The following is a 23,403-nucleotide window of genomic DNA, read 5'->3' as shown; positions in this document are numbered from 1 at the left end:
CATGGGTAGCTTTGCCTCTATTGTTTCTTATGTAAAGAAACCATTTTATCACTTTCAGATTACTCAGATTCAAAAGACTTGAATTCAGAGAAGTAAATTTCCCTTTTTATCTCGAGCACTAAGTAGCGAGAAAAACCGGGTAGAGTTACATTATGAGACCTTCAATCACTAGCTGCTTTCAGAACCACTTTATATTGTAATGTGTGGGTCAATAAACTGCTAGCTAGTGAAAGCATGGCTATGTACATAAAGGAAAAAAAGTATCAAGAAATTAAGAGAGTTGTACCCAAATTTATACTGAACTTTGGTTTCCTTTTTTTTTTTTTTGCTTTCATTGGCATTTTATTAAAACTGGTAGACATGTATGATATTTTTGATATCTATCACTTCACGTTGGTTGGGAGAAGACATAAGGATGGTCTGTAGTACCAGAACCATATTTCAATAACTGAAGGCCAAAGTCAAGATAAAAAATTAAAACTCACCCAACAGGTATTGGCATAAACTCTACTATATTTAAAGCTCTCTGTGAAGCACAAAAGGTAATAAAACTTATTTAAGATACACCTTGTCCTCAGGGTGCTTATAAGAAATTATCAGTGGGGCACCTGGGTGGCTCAGTCGGTTGAGCATCCGACGCTGGCTCAGGTCATGATCTCACTGTCCATGGATTCGAGCCCCACATCGGGCTCTGTGCTGACAGCTGGCTCAGAGCCTGGAGCCTGTCTTCAGATTCTGTGTCTCCCTCTCTCTCTGACCCTCCCCTGCTCATGCTGCTCTCTCTCTCTCTCTCTCTCTCTCTCTCTCTCAAAAATAAATAAAATGTTAAAAAAATTATCAGAATAAATCAGGTAAAAATGTTTGCTGCCCAGTGTGAACAGAGAGTCCTTGTAAGAAAGACAAATCGGATACCATACCCATACTCCGAACAAAGATTTTAGGGAAAAAAACCAACAAAGAATGTAGGAATGTATACAGTAACATCTGAAGAGTGGGGTTATGGAGGCCTTTTAGCCTTCTATATGTTTTTATGGTTTGGATTTTTTACAAGCATGTACTATTTTTGTAACCAGGGGAAGTCTAGATCAAAATCTGCTTATAAGTAAACACTGCAAGGAAACAAGTGAGTATACAATATTTGTTGACTTAAGTTGGTGGCTTATAGTTGGGTTTCTATGCATTTTAAATTGTTTTTTTTTTTGTTTTAATGGAATTTTAATGCCAGGTTTATTAATTCAACAAGAAAGAAGTGTATGGAAATTTTAAGGTCTTTGACTTTAATAATTGGCTTTATTGTATGAGGAGCAGAAGCCTCATTACAATTTTCTTAAATGTTTATTTATTTTGGGGAGAGAGAGGAAAAAAGAGAAAGAGTGAGTACGAGTAGGGGAGGGACAGAGAGGGAGATGCAGAATCTGAAGCAGGCTCCAGGCTCTGAGCTGTAAGCATAGACCCTGATGCGGGGCTCAAACTCACGAACTGCAAGAACGTGACCTGAGCCGAAGTTGGATGCTTAACCGACTGAGCCACCCAGATGGCCCTCCTTGTTATCATTTTTATTTCTAGCTAAAGAGTAGGGTTGTGAAGAAAATGACGGCATGTTCTCTATTCTCTGTGCAATACACTTTTGCAAACTATTGTATGATGTCCAGTCTCAACTGAAAATGGTAGGAGCAGCCCCTGTCACTCTACTCGTAATGACATAATTCATTGCCACCTACTATTAGGGTGACTCCTTGACTGTCATCTAAAATGGGGCATGGCCATTTATGGCCCCCTAATTTCCAAACACTTACGTACCATTCATATACTGTCCTGAAAAGAAGGAAATTAAAACAATTCCTGGCTATATTCCAATGTGTTTCGAACCTTCAGCCTAAAAAGTGTCATCAGCCTGACCTTCATGTTTCTAGAGGGCTCCAAACATATTAAATTGAAATGAGACCCTTCAGCTGGTCTCAGTTATATCACTGACCATTCTTCAAGCTCAGTAATCTTATTTTTAGTGTCACTTCAGGCTGAATCATTCTTTTCGGAAATGACACAGATTGTAATATCTCTGTAGCTTTTCTTATTCCATACAACTCAACTGTCACTTTAAGTGAAAAAATTCTGCTGGAGGACGAGACATTTTCTGCTGGTGACGGCTCGCGTCCTTCTGGCCACCAACAAAGGCTGTTTGGTGCCTGCTAACTCCGTTTAAAAAAGACCACAATACTTTGCAAAGTTAACTGTGGGTTTCCAAGTATCCTTTTTTGAAAAAATTTATTATTTTTGAGAGACAGAGAGAGACAGTGTGAGCAGGGAAGGGACAGAGAGAGAGGGAGACACAGAATCGGAAGCAGGCTCCAGGCTCTGAGCTAGCTGTTAGCACAGAGCCCGACGCGGGGCTCGAACCCACGAACCATGAGATCATGACCTGAGCTGAAGTCGGATGCTTAACCGACTGAGCCACCCAGGTGCCCCTTCAAGTATCCTTAAAGCGCTATTAAATTCATTTACTCCTTTTGCAAGATAACAGGAAGCAGGGGTGGGGAGGGAGGGCTCTCTGGGTCCAGTCCCAGTCCACGAGCCGAGCAAGGCAGGACTGAGGGGGTAAAGAATCCTTATCGGTGATTCCAGTGTAAATTAAGGCCTGATCCTCAGACTCCACTTTCATGGTAGCTGTATTTATATTTGAGAATTCATTTACATTAACCCAAAGTAACATTTAAATACTTCTATTACCTGAATTTACATTGAACAGAGTCGAAGGTAAGGACATTTTAAAGTTAAGAAATGGGTCTATGGTGTGGACCTGCCCGCCTGCTGTGATGCTGGGGGGCGAGGGGAGACTCATGAGCTCCTTGCTTGCAGCTGGCGTAACTCCGCATACAAAACGGGCGGGGCCAGAGCAGGCGAGGAAGGTGTGGAGATCCCGGGGTCCGCCTTCACAGCGCCGTCACTGACACTTAAAGTGCCTTTACAAGGGCGCCTGGGTGGCTCAGTCAATTGAGCATCCAGCTTCAGCTCAAGTCATGGTCTTGGGGTTCGTGAGTTCGAGCCCCACAAGGGCTCGCTGCTGTCAGCGCAGAGCCTGCTTCCTATCCTCTGCCCCGCCCCCTCTCTGCCCCTCCCCTGCTCATGTTCTGTCTCTCAGAAACACATAAAACATACAAAAAAAGTCAATGTTTGTTAAAACTTCCTCACTGAGCCTTACTGAAAAGAAAAATAATGAAATATATCAAGTGTCTTTATGAGCAATGGGTTGGTAAAGCAGCTTCCAAACTCTGGAGAGAACGGTTTTACTTTATTTTCCCAGAAAGCCTCAGAGCCTTATTCTTACTTACAACTAAAGATTTAGGTCAAAATCCTATCCTGATGAATTTCGTCGTTAGAAATTACTAAGGAACGAGACTTTTGTGTTCAGAGACAATTAAGGAAAACACTTCTTTTTGGTTCTGCGGCAGAGCGAACTAGCTCTGGAATAGGATTTTAACAAGCCCACGTCGCCCCTGAAACACCAGATTCCAGGGCTGCGTGGGGTGGCGGGCTTCAGGGCTCACCCTGAGAGCCGCACCGGTGGGTGAAAACCGCCAAGGACAAATTAAATTCGCCTCCAGTCAAATTAAACTGACTACAATTTTAGCTGCCTCTTTACGAAAAGAAGGCAAAGCTCAACCCGGAACCCATAAAATGAAATGATGCAGACCAACCTTTTATTGCACCCACAATATTTTGGTCTAGTCCTTTCCGGTTGTCATTGAGTCCTCTTTTCCTCTTCCCGTTGGGTAAGGAGTTAGCCAACGTCTTGTCGTCGAAAAACGCGCACACCAGCTTTCTAAACAGAAGGCTTCCTGAGCGAGTGTAGTTTGACAGGATAGAATCCAGCTGTGACTTAGGCATGAACACATCAAAGCCTTCAGCAAGTTGCACTTCTGGCTACCAAAAAAGAACATAAATATTCCATTAAAAGCAACATTTGAAGCATGTGCCTTTGGGCAGATGTGCAGCAAAAGAACATCACTAGCTACTGCAATGTCCCCACCCTGCAGGCGACATGGTTTTGGCTTCTGGGTGCCAGTGTTTGCGGCATCTAAAACCAGTGACTAGTTATTACTCACAGAACAAGACGCTCTAGTTCCAGCATTAAGTCCCTTCGAAAGCAACGGAAAGGAGCATGCTGAAAATGCATTCTTGCCCTCAGAAAACAGTCAAGAGAAGGCGGATAATCACAAATTCCTATAATCGTAGAGCTACAGGGGATGGGAGATTTCTGGGGGAAACACCCTTGTTTTCTAAGTGAAGGAATGAAGGTCCAGAGAGATCATAACCAAACGACCTCAAAATCATTTAAATGTGCTCAGTGCGTTACACTTCTCAGATGACTTTCTCCAGCAGTAAATCACTTCATCCATCTGCCTGTGGACACACACATGGGCGGCCCCACAAGCCCGTGCCAGCGATTTCTACCTGTGGAACTGTATTCTTTTTTCCCTCCGGTGAAACCTTATGTAAACTAATCCATAAAAGAAAACCAATGAGCAGGTGCCCCACGTGGCTCAGCTCTGCCTCGCACCCCACTTTGGGAAGAGAATCTGCGGCTGTGCCCCAGAGCACCGCTGGAAACCCAATTTGTAGCCACACTGCTTCCCCATCAGGGTTTTTCTGATTGGGATGTTGAAGCGGAAGACCTGGAAGGCGCCTTTCAAGTTGGACTTTAAGTCGTGTGACAGAAGCTCCGACAGTAGTATCTTGTCTGTCAGCACTCTGTGGATGCGTTCAGCTTGACTTTGCATTCGGAAACCCCGCGAACATTTGCTTTGCAGAGTCTTTGCGAACTCCTGCCTTCCCAGGACTCTTTGTTCCTGCTATTCATGTGACATACGTATATGGCTGTATTTATTATACCGTATAATCAGTTATCAGATGGGGGCCCTTCCTGATGCCTGTAAGTCAGACTTTGTATCTCTCAGGCCTGGCGCATCGGAAGTCCTCAATAAGTTCTTGTTGAATAGATAGAAGCTCATTAGTCATAATCTAAACCATTAAGTCATCTGCTGTTGGTTGTAATGATAACTCTAAAACAATAATATGAAAAGATGCACTTGGTAAACTTGCTTAGGAAAAAAAGTCAGAAGAACATCTTGCTTCAGTTAAGACATATTATAAAAGCTTATTCTTGAATAATCATACTTAATGACTCTGTAAACCCTGTACTCCTTTAGATTTTTAAAACCATATTAGAAACACAAGGATCCGGGATTAGTTTTTCTCTTGGAGAATAGGAATTATTACTTTTGTTTGGCCTCATGCTTCCCAGAATGCCTAGCACACTACGGTCGGGGTAAAGAGGGCTCAGAGGAGAGGAGAGCGTAAATGATTCCAATGATGTGGGAAGCCTGGGCCCTGCCTTTTCCAAATGCAATTCTCCACTGGCTTATCCCCAACATCGTCTCATTTCTCTGCCTCACTCTGCCTTTCAACTTGCAGTCCCTGGATGCTTGACAAATCCCACTGTAGGGGCAGTGGCATCAGACTGATTGCTGTTTTGGGTCATGCGGCTGGTAAAGGGTGCGTGGGGGGTGTGGCTGGGAGCCCGAGGCTGTGCCCCCAACTCTGGGAACAGAAGCTGCCCCACGTCTGATGCTTAGTGCAGGTTCACTGTCAAATGATTCAATGTGAAAATATCTGGCTGAGAGACTTCTACCATCGTAATCTAAGGTGAAGTTATTATTCATAAGTAGAGTGTTTCTATGCATATCCTACGCCTGGCTGCATTCAGGCCTTATCCTAAGTGAATTGATCTCAGATTTTTGCTAGTGCTCCTATATGTCGTTTACAAGCCATTTAAAAGAGGAATCCCAGTTTCCTTTACAAGAAGCAGGTATCTGAGGGGTTAAGGCGGTATTGAAGCATTTCAGTTTTCAGGAGTGAAAAGGGGAAAACACCAATTGAACTCGTTCATAGATCTCTGTTGAACTTGGGTAACCATGAAACAGGTGCTGAAAGCTCAGCCACCTGACCTGAGACTCCCAGAACTTGCCCTTGGACTCACCCTGGAGGACCTGACCCCTGGTGTCAGGAACAGTGACCTGAACTAGCCATCAGGTGAAATGAGCCCTCCTTCTTCACATATTCAGTCTTTTCCACCAACTATGTTTCCGGCACTTTCCACACTGCCTTTATTTGGTTGGGAGTTTGCGTTTCTCATCAGAGCAGGTGCTCGTTTGTATTCACAGGGCCACCAAACGCCCAGTCATTGCCCAGTAGCTATTTGTCAGAATACAGAATAAACAAAACTCTGTGTAAGAATTCATTCTTTTGAAAATAATATTGATTTAGAGTCCTTTTATCCAAGGACAAAGGAAGTGGGTTTGAAAGTCAGCCTCGCCGTGGTTCAGCATACCGGTCAGCACCAACTCAAGGTGTAGACTGCCCAGAGAACACACTTACTGTGTGTAACTCCATGTGTCAGGAGTTTAAGTCGGGCTCGCTGTTATGAAAGTACAAAGTGGTCAGTGCTACAGAGAGCTATGGCACTAGGCAGCATCCGGCTGCTGAGGGCTGAGGGGTGGGCGGGGCTGGGGAGGGGACAGGATAGCATTTTATGAGGGCCTTATGACAGGGTTTAGGAGACAGAGATGCAGTTGTTTCTAGCACTTGCTGCGGTTCCTAAAGCTGAGAGTCTTGAGGTTTCTGTGGAGCCCAGAGCCTCGCTATGGGATAACAGTAGCTTGATTTCTGAGAGGCTAGCCTAACGCCAAAGCTGTCGTTGTGCCCTGGTCCACTTTCTACTGACGGACAAACACTGTTATTTTGAAGTGTTCTCTCCAGATCGAGGAACGTGAGCTTGCCCAGTTATGCACCTCTTACAAAGGAGTCAGTTTTGCTAGTTGAGGCAGTAAGTGCTGTGACAGGAGCAGAGGTGACAGGCCCCTTTCATGCCTGTCCTGTCCTTTCTCATATGCAGAGTCATACTAATGCTATGTCTATGAGGTGCCACGAAGTAGCAAATGAATTCTTTAAAAAAAAGACGGTAGCTTTATTTTCTGAGACATGAAGAAAACTAATCTCAAGCTTTCACTACGGAACTTTATGATTTCCTCCATTTAGTAAATATAGTTATAGTACCTTACTACCACGTAATGATTGACAACTTTGTGCATATATTTAAAAACAGGTTGGAGGGTTAAGAAGCTCAAATCCAAGATGGCGGAGTAGTAGGGAGTTCTGTACTTCCCGCCTATCTCTCTCAAACAAAGAAGGACTCTGAACCCCAAGAGTTTGGGAGGAAAAGAGATGGAGTCCACTAAGAAGACAGCCTCATAGGGCTACCTCAAGAAACAAACCAAAGTTCACATGGTGGAGAGTCTCAAGTATCACCACAAATAGGGAAATAAAATAACCAAAGTCACAACAAGAGAGATCAAGGGACACCATTAAAAGAATACTTCCTGAACGGACAGGCCCTGGACAGTCTATGAGCCTCCATTAATATAGCAGTACTCACAGGTGCAGAGCAAATGACCAGCTTTTAAAACTGAGAAGAGACAGAAAACTAGCCAAAATGACAAAATGGAAGAACTCTCCTCTAAAGAAATTCCAGGAAGAAGTGACAGCTAAATATTTGGTCAAAACAGATATATGCAACATAACTGACCAGGAATTTAGAACAACAGTCATAAAATTAATTGCTGGGCTTGAAAAAGGCATAGAAGGCACCAGAGACGCTATTGCTATAAAGATTATGGACTTTAAAAATAGTTATGATGAATTAAAAATTGCTATAAATGAGGCACATAATAAAATGGAGGTGGCTACTGCACGGACTGAAGAGGCAGAGAGAAGAATAGGTGAATTAGAAGACACAATTATAGAAAAAAAGGAATCCGAGAAAAAGAGATAAATTGATCCAGGAGCATGAAAGGAGAATTCAAGAAGTGAGTGATGCAATCAAATGGAACAATATGCACATCACAGGAATTCCTGAAGAAGTAGAGAGAGAGAAAAAGGGGCTGAAGGGGTACCTGAACAAATTATAGCTCGGAACTTCCCCAGTTTGGGGAAGGAAACAGACATTGAAATCCAAGAGGCACAGAGAACTCCCCACAGATGTAACTTAAATTGATATTCTGTCTGACGTATCATAACAAAACTGGCAAAATATAAGGATAAAGAGAGAATTCTAAAAGCAGCTAGGGATGAAAGGGCCCTAACATACAAAGGGAGACATATCATGGTGGTTGCAGACCTATCTACTGAAACGTGGCAGGTCAGAAAGAAATGGCAGGAAATTGTCAATGTGATGAACAGAAAAAATATGCAGGCAAGAATCCTTTATTCAGCAAGCCTGTCATTCAGAATAGCAGGATAGATAAAGGTTTTCTAAATATTGAAGGAATTCATCACCACAACACCAGCCCTACAAGAAATCCTAAGGGGGACTCTATGAAGGAAATGTTGCAAGGAACACAAAGTACCAGAGACACTGCTACAAGCATCAATCCTACAGAGAACACAATGACTCTAAACCCATATTTTTTAGTAATAACACTGAATGTAAATGGACTAAAATCCTCGAATCAAAAGATAAAGGGTATCAAAATGGATAGAAAAACAAGATCCATCTATTTGTTGTCTACAAGAGACTCATTTTAGACCTGAGGATACCTTCATATTGAAAGTAAGGAGGTGGAGAAATATCTATCATACTACTGGAAGTCAAAAAAAGCTGGAGTAGACATACTTATATCGGACAAACTGGACTTTAAAGTAAAGGCTGTAACAAGAGATGAAGAAGGGCATCACATAGTAGTTACAGGGTCTCTCCATCAGGAAGAGTTAACAACTATAAATGTCTATGCACTGAATTCTGAAGCACCCAAATACATAAAAAAATTAATCACAAACAGAAACCATCTTATTGATAAGAATGTGCTAATTGCAGGGGACCTTAATACTCCACTTACCGCAATGAATAGGTCAACCAGACAGAAAATCATTAAAGAAACAATGGACCTGAATGACACATTGGACCATATGGATTTGACAGATATATTTAGAACTCTACATCCTGAGGCTATGAAATTCACCTTCTTCTTTAGTGCACATAGTACATTCTCCAAGATAGATCACATACTGGGCCATAAAGCATAAATATAAAAGAATTGAGATCTTATGATGCACAGTTTCAGATCACAATGCTATGAAACTTGAAGTCAGCCACAGGAAAAAGTCTGGAAAATCTCCAAAAACATGGAGGTTAAAGAACACCCTACTAAAGAATAAATGGGCCAACCAATTAGAGAAGAAATTAAAAATATATGAAAACAAATGAAAATGAAAATACAGCAATCCAAACTCTTTGGGATGCAGCAAAGGCAGTCCTAAGAGGAAAGTACATTACAATGCAGGTCTATTTCAAGAAACTAGAAAAGGCACACATACAAAATCTAATAGCGCACCCCAAACCCAGCAGAAGAAGAGAAATAATAAAGATCAGGGCAGAAAAAAACAATATAGAATCCAAAAACATAGTTGAACAGATCAGTGAAACCAAGAGTTGGCTTTTTGAAAAAATAAACAAAACTGATAAACCTCTACCCAGGCTTCTCAAAAAGAAAAGAGAGAGCCTGTTTCTCTTTAGCAAAAGTACTACATCTGTAACTTTATTTTCCTTTCTGAAGCACTTAAATAAATCTTAAATGTTTCTCAAAAAAAAAATAACAGGTTAAAACTCCAGTTGCGTCACTGAACCCCTTCTTTTTGCGTACCAGCGCTCATTCAAACGAGACGTCTCTGCTTACTAGTGACGGCCATGCTAGGAACCACAGCTTTCCAAATTAATTCTCATTTTATAAGCTAGACTTCCTCTGACAGAACCACTATTTGGCTCGAGCGAAGACAGATCGCCAGGACACTAATTTACAGATTCCGTTGATTCCTGAAGTTGTATGATCTTTTTCAATGATGACATCCACAGGACGGGGCAGAATTTATGACACTTGGAGTCATCATTTTAAGGGTTGAGGGTCTGAATTGGCACTATCAATTTGGATGTTCATGGACGTCTTGCCTATTTTCAGTACTGCAGCTACTTAGCACAATAGCATAGAAAATGTTGACTTTTCCTTATCCAGCGGCACCGCATCTTGCACTGGGTGAACTCTGGAGGCAAAAACAACGACTAGTCATAATGACTCTTGAAAATGTTCGTAGACCTAGGCCTTTGGACTCTCTGGTTTCTCTGTGCATTTCATTTGTGGCCTCCCTTTCTTTGCTTAGTAGAAGTTGGGGTCAAGATCTAGTTTGAGTGGGGGAATCCCCTAACCAGGTAAATTAAAAGATTTCTCTCTTAGTCTCTGTGGGCATATCATGTGATTCCCCTGTAGAATTGAAAGGAAAATACGGGCGCCTGGGGGGCTCAGTCGGTTAAGCGTCCGACTTCAGCTCAGGTCATGATCTCACAGTTCGTGAGCTCAAGCCCCATGTCAGACTCTGTGCTGGGAGCTCAGAGCCTGGAACCTATTTCATATTCTGTATCCCCCTCTCTCTGACTCTACCCCACTCATGCTTTTTCTCTCTATCAAAAATAAATAAACTATTAAAGATAAAAAGAAAAAATGTAAAACAATTTTAAAGAGATCATAAAAATTAATCATAGAGGAAACATTTCTGATACAGGCTATTTTACATCAGGTATTATCAATGTTGAATTGCAGTAAAACGTGTATATAGCCACATGTCATTGGTTAAAGAAGTAACAGGAACTGCATGAATATTCATATTCAACACTAGCCTCAGGTTTTCAACTGCAAATTAATAAATTACATATGATAGTTTGTATACTCAACTGGCTAACTAGTTAAGTTTCAGACTGGCTCATGGGGAAAAAAAACCTGGATGAAGAGTCAAGATTCTGTAGAATAAAACTAACAGATTTGGGGCTGAAGACACATCTCAGAATTTATAAGATGGTTGAATGACTGTGAACTTAAGTCTTTCTGGCCACAGTACTTGCATGCACAATGATCGTCTACTCTCATTGACCATTTTGCAGCATGTCAGATGTATTTCTAGGAAAATGAGCTTTACTTTATGGGAAGAAATTTCAGGAAACACAAAAAACCCCTCCTGATGTTGTTTTGCTCACAAACGACATCTGCTTCCATTTGAGAAAAACTGAAATCATTTCCTGTGACACAGGTCTGCCTCAGGTAGATCTGGCAGGAAGTGCTGGTGCTGTTTATTAAATGCAATGCCCAGAGCACGGCCAGTGAGCTGGGAGCCCAGGGAATACACTGGATTGGGGGGCAGGCTTGGTCTAGCTGGTCTAGCTGGAGCTGAGAATCTGTGTCAAGGACACTCTACATTGGAGGTACTTTAGGTGGATACTCGGTAGTTAAGTAAAAAATGTTTGGCCCAACGTTCTAGGACAAACATTCTATGACAAAGTATGTGTAAGCTACACACTTGCACATATTTAAGGGTGAATCGGATGAAAATTACAAGAAGTCATCAAAGGGCTGATCCTTTGTCGATTTTTTAATCGATAAAATTTTGGTAGACCTAAGTGTTTAATTTTAGAAAACACAACACAATTTGGCCCCTTGACATTTCTCCATGCACTTGCCTAATAAGATATTGCGAAGTCTTTTGGAGAGGTTTCCAGCCTTTTCCTCCCTCAGGTGGTAAATTAACGACTCTGAGCAATATGGCTTGATTTATGCTAAAGATATTTGAGCCAAAATGCTTAAGATGGAAGATTTCACCCACTGCCATCTAGATTCTTCCATCGTAAGTCCACTGAAACTGCTGCTCCGAGACATCTGCCTTTGAGAGCCTGCCCTTGACCCTCCAGGCAGTGGGCAACTCCTGCTTTCCTGGCTCCCTTGCGGTCTTCTGACAGCCGCTATTAGAGCTGACCTCCCAGGACCGTGTCGTCACTGTGTACGTGTTTCAGCACCCCCCCCCCCCGCCACCGTGCCCGTTGCAGGGCGACAACTATCTCATTCACTTTGGTGCGCCCCGGAAAAGGGTGATACCATGTTCCAGGCCCTGGGCTAACATGCATGAAGTGGACTTTCCCATTTCATCCTCACCCTATGGAGGGACTCTTCTATTATCCCCAATTTGCACATGGAGAAACCAAGGCTTAGAGAGGTTACATATCTGGTTTAAGGTTATCCAGCCAACTAGTGATGAAGGAAGGGTCCAACCCCAGGCCGTCCACACAGAAACCTACTCTCTGAAGCGTATATGCTGCCTGAGGTTCAGTGAGTAAATAAACAGGTGCTTGCTTGACTGATTCGCTTTACTAGTTCCCAGTGGATTATGTATTTATTGGGCTAAGAAGGCGTTATGAGAACAGGTTTTGGTTTCAGAAGCTGCTTCTGTTGAAAGCAGAGATACATTTAAAAATTATTTATTTTAAGAAGAAGGACATACTGGGCACCTGGGTGGCTCAGTTGATTAAGCGTCCTGCTTTGGCTCAGGTCATGATCTCACAGTACGTGCTGTGAGGTCAGAGCCTGCTTCTGATCCTCTGTGCATTCTCTCTCTGCCCCTCTCCCCTTCCCCTGCCCCCCACCCTGTGCTCACCCCCTCTCAAAAATAAATAAACATAAAAAAAAAAAGAAGAAGAATGACATACTACAAACATCAGTGAACTAATCTTCAGTTGATGGGTCACCATAGATTTATCTTCTGATAACTTTTAAATTTGTGTCATCTAGGATTAGTGGGAAATACTCATAGTAATTCCAACAAAGAGAAAACGGTTTTCTACTCTTAAAAACTATCATAAATCTGTTTTTAAAAACTGATCTGAGTGTTTCACTAAAGCCAAGAAACGAGCCAAACAAAAACTATCAACAATGAAACAAGCGTGGGCCAGGGGTATCTACTGGGAAAAACCCAAGTCACTATTTCCATCCGAGTCGGAAAGAACACTGATGGCCAAACACGCCGGCCGCCTCGTCTGAGTGCCGTGGACTACTCGGGTTGTGAGCACATGGAGAAAGAAAGGAATACTGGATTTAAATGTGAAATTTGGTTTGGGGTTTGGGGTTCCTGCTTTTGCTTCCGTGTAACTGAGGCCAGGGCTTTATTTATTAATGTGCTCATTTTAAGTGAGTCAAACAAAATAGAAACTTTTCTGGCCACTCTCTGTTTTATACACACTATTTACTCATAAGTATTTGTTTATTCATATGTACACTTAAGTTTTATTTAACATTTATATTTGTCCCTATAAGGTTCTTAGCGAGGTCTGCTGAAGTTTAAAAAAAAGAACCAATATTTATTGAGGGTTTAAAACGTACTACGATCTATTCTAAGTGCTTCATATAGATTTCTTCAGTTAACTCTTCCAGCAGGCCAGTTCTAGGAGGTCAGCATTACTAGGATTCCCATTTTATAGAGAGAAAACTGAGGCAAAGGGTTACACAGCTAAGCTTTTGGCTCAGGCAGCCTGACCTCAGAGTTTGCATTCTTCACCCTTAACTTCTCCTCTAGAACCTTCCAAGTAACCAGGGTAAACTGCCGTGGTCCAACCTTTCAATTCTCTTCCTACAGTGATCATCCCCTGGCTGGTTCCTGAACGTTGGTCACGTGCAGGGACTGAGCTGGAACGGGCGCCCGAGTCTGTCACTCGGTGATAAGGGTGACTACACACCCAGGTGTGAGGGCCAGCTCCGCCTTTCTGGCTGCGACCCTGAGCAGGGTCCTCACGGACATCACGAGGACAGTAATGCGGCCTCAGAGAGTAAGGGTGACAGCAGCACATTATTTAGCACAGGGTGGCACAGAAATACTCTGATTGTATAGTCCCTGCCCTGGCAAGACCGGGAATCGTGTGAATAATTACAGACTAGTACAGAAGGTTCCAGAAAAGAGAAGTGCTCAAATTATGTTGGGGCCTGGGGGCTGTGGGAGAGGAAACAGGAGTTACACTGCAGGGAGGCTTCTAGTGAAAGCTGAGTCCCAGGCCTAAAGTTCTGAAAGTTTAGTTTGAATATTGTGCTCGGTGCAAATGAAGACGCTTTGTCCGAGGCGGACTAGCTCACGTGCACTGAGCACCCGCTGGGTGCCGGGCTGTGCAGGAGGGTTTTCTCATGGGCTCTCTGTCGCCTGGTGTGAACACGCGGAGGCCACGGGGCAGGTGGCTGTGAGGAGAGCTCAGTGTTTCTCCGCATCCGAGTAGAGGTGACCATTGTCGCCCAGGTGACGGCCTGGCGTGGGCCCTGCCCGAGTGTGTGTGGTGGTGATGCTGAAAGTCACAGTGCAAGACAGATAACACCCTGTGAACCAGAAAGAATTAACGCGCATGTCTACAGATTACGGAGCAACGAGAGCCTAGGTGTGACGTGTCCTCTTCTCGTTGCTCCTGGCTCTAGTCTTTCTCCTGTGCTCCATTTTGCAACAGGAAACGTGTACGTCCCATCCGGAGCTGATGGCTGCCCTCGCTCTCGCCTCAGCTAAGGAAGCCGGCGCTGCCCAGCAACTCAGTGGGTTTCTCGAGAGGGAAACGTGGGGGCTGTCTTCTGAGCCACCATGTCCTCTGTGTGGGTACGTCCTGAACGCTCCCCTCTCTTCAGGCTCCCTGTTCACGTAGACCCTCCCATGCCCGATGGTGATCGAATTCCGTCTGGCCTCTTTGTCTCTCCTATCTTCTCTCTACCGATCACCCACAAGGCAGCTCCACTTCCCACTCTTTGAAGGCTCAAGTATGATTATTCCTCTACTGGAAACTTGCAGTGGCTCCCTAGTGCCCACAAGACGAAGGTCAAGGGCACTGGCGTGGCATATTTAGGGCTGTCACTGCCTGGTCCCATCTGACCTTTCTAGCAGCAGCAGCTGCCTGACGCTGGCCAGTCAGCTATTCTCACAGCGCCGGGCCACCCGCCCAGCCCTACAACTCCGGACCCGATCCTCCCAATGCCGGGTGCGTCCCAGGGCCCGCCTGCAAACACAGAATATGGATTCCCATCTGCTTATGCGTATATATCCAATGGTATCACACCTTCTCAAATCCATTTGAGAGAGTCATTCCTAACCATATGATTATATGTTTGCTGTTTTCTCCTCTGGACTTCTGCCAAAATTTAACAAGGACCTTGGCTAAGAAATAAGAAAAGACTAGAAGGGCGCCTTTAGATCGATGGTTCCATCAACTGAGGGGGTTGATCCACACATCCTTTCCCCCTCCACGCCCCTCCCCTGCGCCTCCCTGCCCAGGGACTTCACAAGCTAGCCTCACTAATGCTGGTGAACGCGGTCTGTGGGAAAAATCTTATCCACCGATGGGACTCACTGCACGGTCCTCAAGGTGTGCTTACACTTTCTGTTGAACAGATGAATCCAACGGCCTGTCCGCTGGATAACGTAAAGATAATCATCTCTCTGCATTTTTTGCTTTTAGAAGCACGTTATTCTTCAAAGATAATCAGCACCTAACTGAGTTTTCAGGGAGAATTCCAAATGTGCTTTGTTAAACTGAATAGCTCTTGTTAGCAAAAATAATCATGAATGAAAAGCAAATTATTTTTATTTGGCATGTGAACAAAATTATAATGCCGATATTGGTAAAGATAAGAACAATTCTATTCTACTTCATTAATGTACATAAGGCCTTCATCAGACCTTTTTCAATTTATCTCTGAAGTATATTTGGAGCTTAAAAATAAAGAAAAGAGAAAATTTAGTTATTAGTATTAGATTGACCCATTTAGGAGATGATTTATACAACTCAAATGACTACCCCTGATATATTAGTGTCTATTGGAACAGAATGCTTAGAAAATACGAAAAAATATATATGCATTAGGAAAACTGCTTAAGGTTCAATGTACTTGATGTTTGGAATAATTTACCTGTTTCCAAATATGTGATCCGCCTGTGTGTTGAATCCAGGGCCTTAGTTCTAATAATCATACAAGATAAACAAATCACCTGACTGGCCTGGGGTAGGACGTTATCATCATTAATGACTCTTTTAAAAGCTAAGTTTCGAGTCTACAAGAACATCTTAACAGTTTTCACATGTGTTCAAAGATAAAAAGCTAAAACCCCTTTAAGACGGATTGGATAAAAGTTCAAAAGGCTTTCTAGTCTAAAAAAAGTCTCTTCCGTTTATTAAAGACTCAGTGTGGATATATGCTAGCAACCTGTCTTTCTGCAATTTGAAAGGGAACACTTTTTTTTTTTTAAATAGCAATTATTTTTTATTTAAAGTTTAAAAGGTAGGGCCGAACTCCAATCCCATATAGGCCCGTGGGTGTTCTCGGCAGGATTCTCGTCCTATGCCACCGGATAATAACAGATCACTCCCTCTTGTTTATTTTAAGAACGCCCCCAACAAGATGGGGTTCGCCGTACTTAACGAGACTGTGAGCAGAGTCCGCGGTCGCAAAGCTGGTGCATTCTTAAATTCGTTCGTGGTCGTGTGGGTATGAGATGGCAAGTCAGATGCGTATCTTCAATGTCGCCCAACATCTGGGACCTCAACAACTTTCTGGCTATGATATTAAAATAGAAAACCCTTTGCAGAGCGTTAACCTATCATTACGCAGAGTAGACGGCACGGCGGTACAACCTAATTGGCAGTGTAGCTGGCATCTATAAAACAGAATTAGCACTACTGCTCTTTTTTTTATTATTATTAGTTTGTGTTTCTAGAAAGGTGTGACCTTATCTATAAGGTTCTGCTCATCTATGCCTATTTACAAAGGATTTAATTACGTTCTTTTAGCTCTCTGCACTGAGGAAATTGAAAACGGCCACTTCACAATTGAAACTGGTAAAGAAATTAGTGAGCAGATTATTTACTCCATCACCCTCCTTCTCTCAGCGATAAAGAATGGAAACCCGTTCAAATAAATAAGGTAGAAGGTTTTTGGGAGAGGAAATTCTAGGCGAGGAAATGATTAACAGTCCTCCTTTCCTCCTTCCCAAGCATCTTTTGCAAGTTTCTCAGTTTTCTGGGGCAGGACCAGTTCAGGGGAAAGTGTGTTAATATGGTAAAATCCTGCAAGTCATGTCACATTCGTGTCGGCAGCCAGGAAACATTGACTTACATCTGAGGCGGGCGATTCCAGGACAATGCCGAATCCCAGGACGCGGCTGTCCCCAGGGCACGGGTGCTCGGCCGCCGGGGGACCGGACTGCTCAGAGGCCACTGCTGTCTTCTCGGGTCCTAACGCGCCGGCCTTCTGTTTCACGGGCAGAGGCTCAACAGTCTTTGAGGGCACTTTTTTCTTTTTATTTCTCTTGCGTGAGACAGCGGTTCGCTGGGCGCATATAAGGGAAATCGGGGGTTGTTGTCTGTTTTGGGCTCCAGCTGTGAAGAACAAACAAAAATGGGGTGCAGACACCTGAGTCTCGCTGAGGAAGTTATCACCCCTCTGTCTACATGGTCCAGAAAATGGAGACCGAAATGGAGTTCAGTCAAGGAGGCAGACCGAAGTGGTTCCCCTGCGGGGCCTGCGGGGCACCGAATGCCGTCTCTGGGGCACTTTAAAGGGTGGCACGCGGAGAAGCAGCGCAGAAACCGTGTCCCTGCTGCTGGTAAATCACGGTTACCGCTGCTGCTGTGCTCCAGGGATGAAAAGGGCTTCTGAGCTGTAGGAAAACCTCTGAGCATGATATGCCAAGACGCAGGATGTTTTTACATGAAGGGGAACTCAGGACTTAAGGTGAGCCACACTCGGGAATGTTCTGATCGGCCCGTAAGGACAAACTGACCATCAGCTGCGAGCAATCCACAGGCACCGACACTGACCAAGACGGAACGATGATGAGCGTTTATTACAGAATCAGGGTGGGATGATTAGGAGGCCCGCTAGTCACTCAGGAGGGCCAGACACCCGTCCTCACAAACCAATGCTGTCCGCACACGGTTACCGCCACGGGACCGCTCTGTTGGATTCTGACCAGATTCCTCACCACGCCTGGGTTTTGGGCGGCTGAAAAAATAGGAATGATACAGTTCTGCACACGTCAAGAAGACTAGTAAAATCCAGAAACGGGTGCAGTTCCGGAGATGAAAAGCACTGAGCAAGGACCAAGTACTCGCACTGACTATACATGTAAGGAAACCAAGGATGGTAATTATAGTTTTCACGGATGTACGTTGGCAAGTAATGTTTGTTAACCATTTAAAAATATTCTGATGGAAAGTATAATAGAAAAGTATGGCATCATTATTTAAATCTTCATGGATCAGTATGGCTTACTAAATATGATCACAGGATATGCCTGCCTTTTCAGAGAAAAAAGCTGAATGAAAACTAAAACTTTACATGCACATAAATATGGATCATCTCTATCAGTTTGCAAATAAAGGATATTTATACTTTGAACTTGGTCTTTGCATTTCCCAGACTGGCAAGAAATTTATAAGTATCAAAAACTAACTACTTGGGGTGCCTGGCTGGCTCCGTTGGTGGGCTGTGTGACTTCTGAACCTGGGGTTATAAATTCGAGCCCTCCGTTGGGTGTAGAGATTACTTAAAAAATAAAATAAAATAACAAGAAACGAGATACTTGCACTGCATCAGGGCACTGAGAAGGTTTTTAACCACCTGTGCAGTAATGAGTCTAATTCGCTGGTGCTTGACCTCAACTGCATGTTAGAGTCACCCGGGAGCTTTTTAAAAAAAAAGCTAGTGCCTCCCAGCCTCACCCCAGACTAAGGGAGTTGGAATTTGCAGGGGTGGTTCCCCAGCACAGAGGATTTTTTTTTTTTTAAAGCTTCTTGAGTGATCCACTGTGCAAGCCTACGGAGAGAACTTTTCTCTGTTCTCCAGATTTTCACCCAAGGCTAGGTGTCCATGCCCAAAGTTAAATAAATGGACAGCAGAAGCAAAAAAAAAAAAAAGCTTCACTATTCTAAATTAAAAGTGAAAATGCTTTTGGTTTAAATAACACAGTCACTCTCTGAGTGTTTCTCCTCTGTTTGCAAGTCTAGACATAGCCATAGTCTCTTGTACCCAGATCGTATCGCTTCATCTCACTCCTTGCCTTTTCTCCCTGAAGTAAAGGCGAAACTTTCTAAATACAATTTAAGTCTAAGTTCTATAGGCGATAAACCTTAAGTAAATCTACCCACACAACACACATTCTTAAGTTTAAGGAAATGAAAGGGTAATTTTTTCAGTTTATCCTTTCTGCTAGCCTCCAGCCCGGGCATCATTTACCGCCCTAATCTCCAGAGGTTCAGAAAGGGAAACATAGTGACAAAGTGGCATTTACTTAATAGATTCCAAAAGGGCTTCAGTCAAGGATTTAGATGGCTGCAATTTGTAGTTTGCCATTTCAGTAGTAAGGAGCTTAAGTAACAAAATAAATCATTACAGTTTCATATGCATATTTTCTTAACTGCTAACAAATTCTTCCTCTGGGGAAAGAATCTGTGCATCACGAAGGGGCCTTCCTTGCTGAGCTCCTTGCTGGGGACATGTTCCCTTTGGCCGGGTCACCGCAGGGGACACGGGGAGTTGCCTGCTCACTGGCTGGGAGCACTCTTTCCTTGGGCTAAAACCAAGTTCAGCACGTGAAATCAGTGCTTTTCAGAGGGCCTTTTGCTCACCTTATTTTCATGTGTTTTCGGGTGACAGATGTGTCTAAACATTAAGCTTTTCGTACCCAAACCACATCACTGAATATTAAAATTTTACTAGAATTCACTACGTGCCACCAGGTACCATTTGCGAGTGACGGCCTTCCTGAGTCTGTTTACAGGGGTGGGGGTGGTGATGCTGGTCACCTACAACTATGCTATTTCTGCTCAAGGGGTTTTCTCTCCCCAGCGGAGGCCTTCATGAAATGATTTATTATTTTCTGTGCCTGTGACAAAAACGTTCCGTGTCCCCCCGCCACCTGTTGCGACTAGAAGCCGCAGCCTGCTGCCACAGTGCCCCAGACATGGCCGGACAGCCCCTGATCTCTGGAACAACACCGGGGCCATGTGGGGCTTCACAGAGTTCGCTTCGTTTGCTAACCCCGCCTCTCTGGGAAACAGTCCTGGGAGTTAGAAATTAACGCTCCGGCTCCAGAGGAGAAATCGGAGCGCAGAGAAGTCACACAGCTTCGCCAGGAGGGCTGGGACTCTGACCCTGACCTGCAGACTCACTGCCCCTCCGTTCCACAGCTCCGCGACGCCAGCAAGAACAAGAGGCATGGCGTCAGTCAAGAAGACTAGACATGAGGGGTCTCCCACATCCCGAATATTCATCCAGGAGACGAGCCAGAGGCAGGAGCTGAGGGTGCTTATGCTCCTGGATGTCCCTGCCGGGACAGCCCATGCTCCTGAGAGGCCCCCGGCCTAGACAACAGTGCGTGGCGTCCCTGCTCTCACGCCGAGCGCCAGAAGGGACAGGACGGGCGTGGCGGTTGCCGACACGCATGCGGCCCCCACACTTCAGGAGGCCGGAGGGGTCAGCCTCATTTCTTTCCTGATGTGAACTTCCTTGTCCACTCACATTAGGAAAGGGAGCTGGATCCATCTTCAGCTCAGGTCATGATCTCACGGGTCGTGGGTTCGAGCTTGCATCAGGCTCGGTGCTGACAGCCCGGAGCCTGGAGCCTGCTTCGGATTCTGTGTCTCCCTCTGTCTCTCTGGCCCTCCCTTGTTTGCACTCTGTCTCTCTGTCTCTCTCTCTCAAAAATAAACATTTAAAAAAATAAAGGAAATAGAGCTGGAGAACCATGCCCACCTTAGTGTGTGATTGTTTCAAAATTTCAATAACTGACATCTGTGAAGTAGGAGGGGATGAGGGCGGGACCGACATGGAGCACGCGTACATCGGCTCAGGAGTAGCAGGATTAGCACTAGCAAATCTGCCAGGTTTGCTGAAGGAACAATGTGTTGTAGAAAAAGCTGAGAGAACGGACGCTTGGAAAAGCGTGGCAGGACAGCGAGGTGGGAAGAGCTAACCACTGAAAGCCAAACAAACATCCCGACAAAGATGTCAGACACGCATGACGCTCAGGGGACCCCATCCCAGGCCCGGTCTCCGTACCTGCTTGGATTTGCATTAATTTCCGCATGGTCCTGAGTTCCTGGAGGATGGCCTGCAACGTTGACTGGCAGTTACAAGTGCAGCAGTTTGCTCCACCTGACGGATTCACTGCCGGAAGTTCTCCTGAGCGTCAGAGAAGAGAATGGCATACTCTGAACGTCAACAACGAAATTATAAAGAGGGGGGGAAAAAAAAAGGAAAGCATCTTGACAGCATTTTGAAGCATGTAAGGAAAACATACCCAAGAACTGTTACCGCCTAACTGCTGGGGTCTCACTTTGCCTAACGACCCAGGCTTCTGCACGGTCAGGCGCCTGCCGGCTCACGGGCAGCCCGCGGCCTGGGGCCAGGCCTCCCGCCAGACCAGTGCCTCTCGGGTCACTCCCCCAGAACAGTTCACTAGAAACACAAGGTTGCTCAGAAACGCAAGCTCTGAGAACAGCCTTACAAAAGACCTGGTTGCTGCATGTTGTATACATTCACATTAAAAATTAAATGTGTCCATGGGGTGCCTGGGGTTGAGTGGCCGATGTCAGCTTAAGTCATGATCTCACCGTTTGTGGATTCGAGCCCCACGTTGGGCTCTGTGCTGACAGCTCAGAGCCTGGAGCCTGCTTCAGATTCTGTGTCTCCCTCTCTGTCTGCCCCTCCCCCGCTTATGCTCTGTGTCTCGGTCTCTCTCTCTCAAAAATTAATAAACATTAAAAAAATTAAATGTATCTAACAATTAAAAAATAGTTTCATAGTATGAAGCATGTCTTCCCAAAGTAAGAACTGTCACCACATTAAAACTTTCAGAGCACTCTTTGGGGGGTGGTATGCGTGGGGGCAGGGAAATGCCGGGGGAACAGGGTGTCTATGGGAGGATGTATTTGAACTTGGTGCGTTACAGGATACTGGGCTGCTGGCTGTTCTCCAACTCAGTAAAGGAGATCTCCATGCACCTTCTTCTCCATTCCCCTATCCTACCTTTCCCTCCCTTTACTCTCTGTTTAAATTTAGTGATCTTTTCCTTGATAAAACCATCCTGTTAAGGTAAACACAGATTGTCCCATTGTCCTTGGAACAGGATGGAACATTTGGAAAGGCGCTCTTTCCGCAGCATTTCCCCCAGCATCTATGTTCAGTCCGACTACCGTGAAGTGCGTGGCGCTGCAGTCGGATGCGTAAGGGGAAAGTTCTGAGGCACTGATCCAATTATATCTTTCATTATACACTAAATATAATTTTAATCCCACCGTATGCATTATTTGTGGACACTGTAAAAAAAGAATTCACCGCGGCAAAACCGTGAAATACATACGGCTGACTCAGTGCCTGGAGTAACGCAATGATTTATGTTCAAAGTTGTAGCAAACTGAGATGTTCCGGCTTTAAAACTGCAAATAATTTCAATGAAATTCCAAGGAGTCACAATTCTACATGATGAGTTTCTACTGAAAATATGCAAATGACATAACACAAAAATCTATGTTCAAACCTATCTGGGGGAACTTACGTTTGTAACTTTTAATGTTAATAACATTTCAGACCGAATCCGCCATCCTTGCTGCGTGCTGGGAAGAACGCTATTCACTCAAAACTTACTGGCGCGGGCTTTACTCACCTCCCACCTGAGGTGTCCTGTTTCTCTTACTGTTTCTGCTGTGGCTGTCACATTAGGAGGGCCTTCTAGAATATTCCCAGTCACTATTCTCAGTGCGGTCTTTATCATTTTTAGAGGACAAAACCAACCATTCTCAGGTTCTTATAAATCATTTTCTAATTTTAAGGAGAACTGACTTTTCATTTTCATGGAGGAGTCTTTTAAGAGCCACGTCCCCTAACTTGGAGGTGTGCCAGCACGTGAATCTGATCCTGGCTTATGCAATATTGAGAGAAAGAGAAGACTCCGTCCATCTCTTGGGGTCCTCGTCACCAGCATGTCAGGATGGCTCTTTACGCCTCTGAACTGGTTACTGCAAATTGTGGTAAAAACATCGAAACAATTCTCCTCTTCTTGAAGGAATAACGAATGTGGGGGGGAATCCTTAACTTTTCAAGGAAACAGAAAACGCACTCTTACTTTTTCCTTGTTCTCTTTGTGAAACTACAGATCTGCGCATCCATATGTAATTAATGGAACAAGTAACATCCAGGGTCACTGGAAGGAAAGTTAACACGACCAGAAAAATATCACCCAATTTTTTTCCTTAAAGGAAAAATTGCCATTTCTTCTCCCTGAACAATTAGGAACGTAAATTAAGGAAATTTGACTCTAAAAGGGTGGTTTTCAGCCCTAATTGAAGCAAGTCTTATGACATGGACCCTCTGGATCAGTTACTGGGATGTGGGGTTAAAGCAAAGGTGTCACTTGTCACTAGGATGCTGGGACAGGTGCCCGACCCCCCCCCCCCCCCCC

At 44.3% G+C, this 23,403-nt stretch overlaps 1 protein-coding gene across 10 annotated transcripts in view; it reads right to left on the bottom strand.

Moving 5' to 3' along the window:
- The window catches only part of BEND7 (BEN domain containing 7), a 78,248-nt gene that overhangs the window by 29,599 nt on the left and 25,246 nt on the right, over window positions 1-23,403 (bottom strand). For 9 of the 10 annotated variants that reach the window (XM_029955133.1, XM_029955139.1, XM_029955136.1 and 6 more), the window contains exons 3-5: window positions 21,003-21,125; window positions 17,058-17,320; window positions 3,696-3,921 (exon numbers count right to left, since the gene is read on the bottom strand). In XM_029955133.1, coding sequence (XP_029810993.1) covers window positions 3,696-3,921; window positions 17,058-17,320; window positions 21,003-21,125 — 612 coding nt within the window. The remainder of the gene's footprint in view (window positions 1-3,695; window positions 3,922-17,057; window positions 17,321-21,002; window positions 21,126-23,403) is intronic. The other variant, XM_029955142.1, reaches the window with a different exon arrangement.

This window comes from Suricata suricatta, chromosome 10 (assembly GCF_006229205.1).
Source record: "Suricata suricatta isolate VVHF042 chromosome 10, meerkat_22Aug2017_6uvM2_HiC, whole genome shotgun sequence".
Lineage (NCBI taxonomy): Eukaryota > Metazoa > Chordata > Mammalia > Carnivora > Herpestidae > Suricata > Suricata suricatta.
This window is presented reverse-complemented; position numbering and strand designations above follow the sequence as displayed.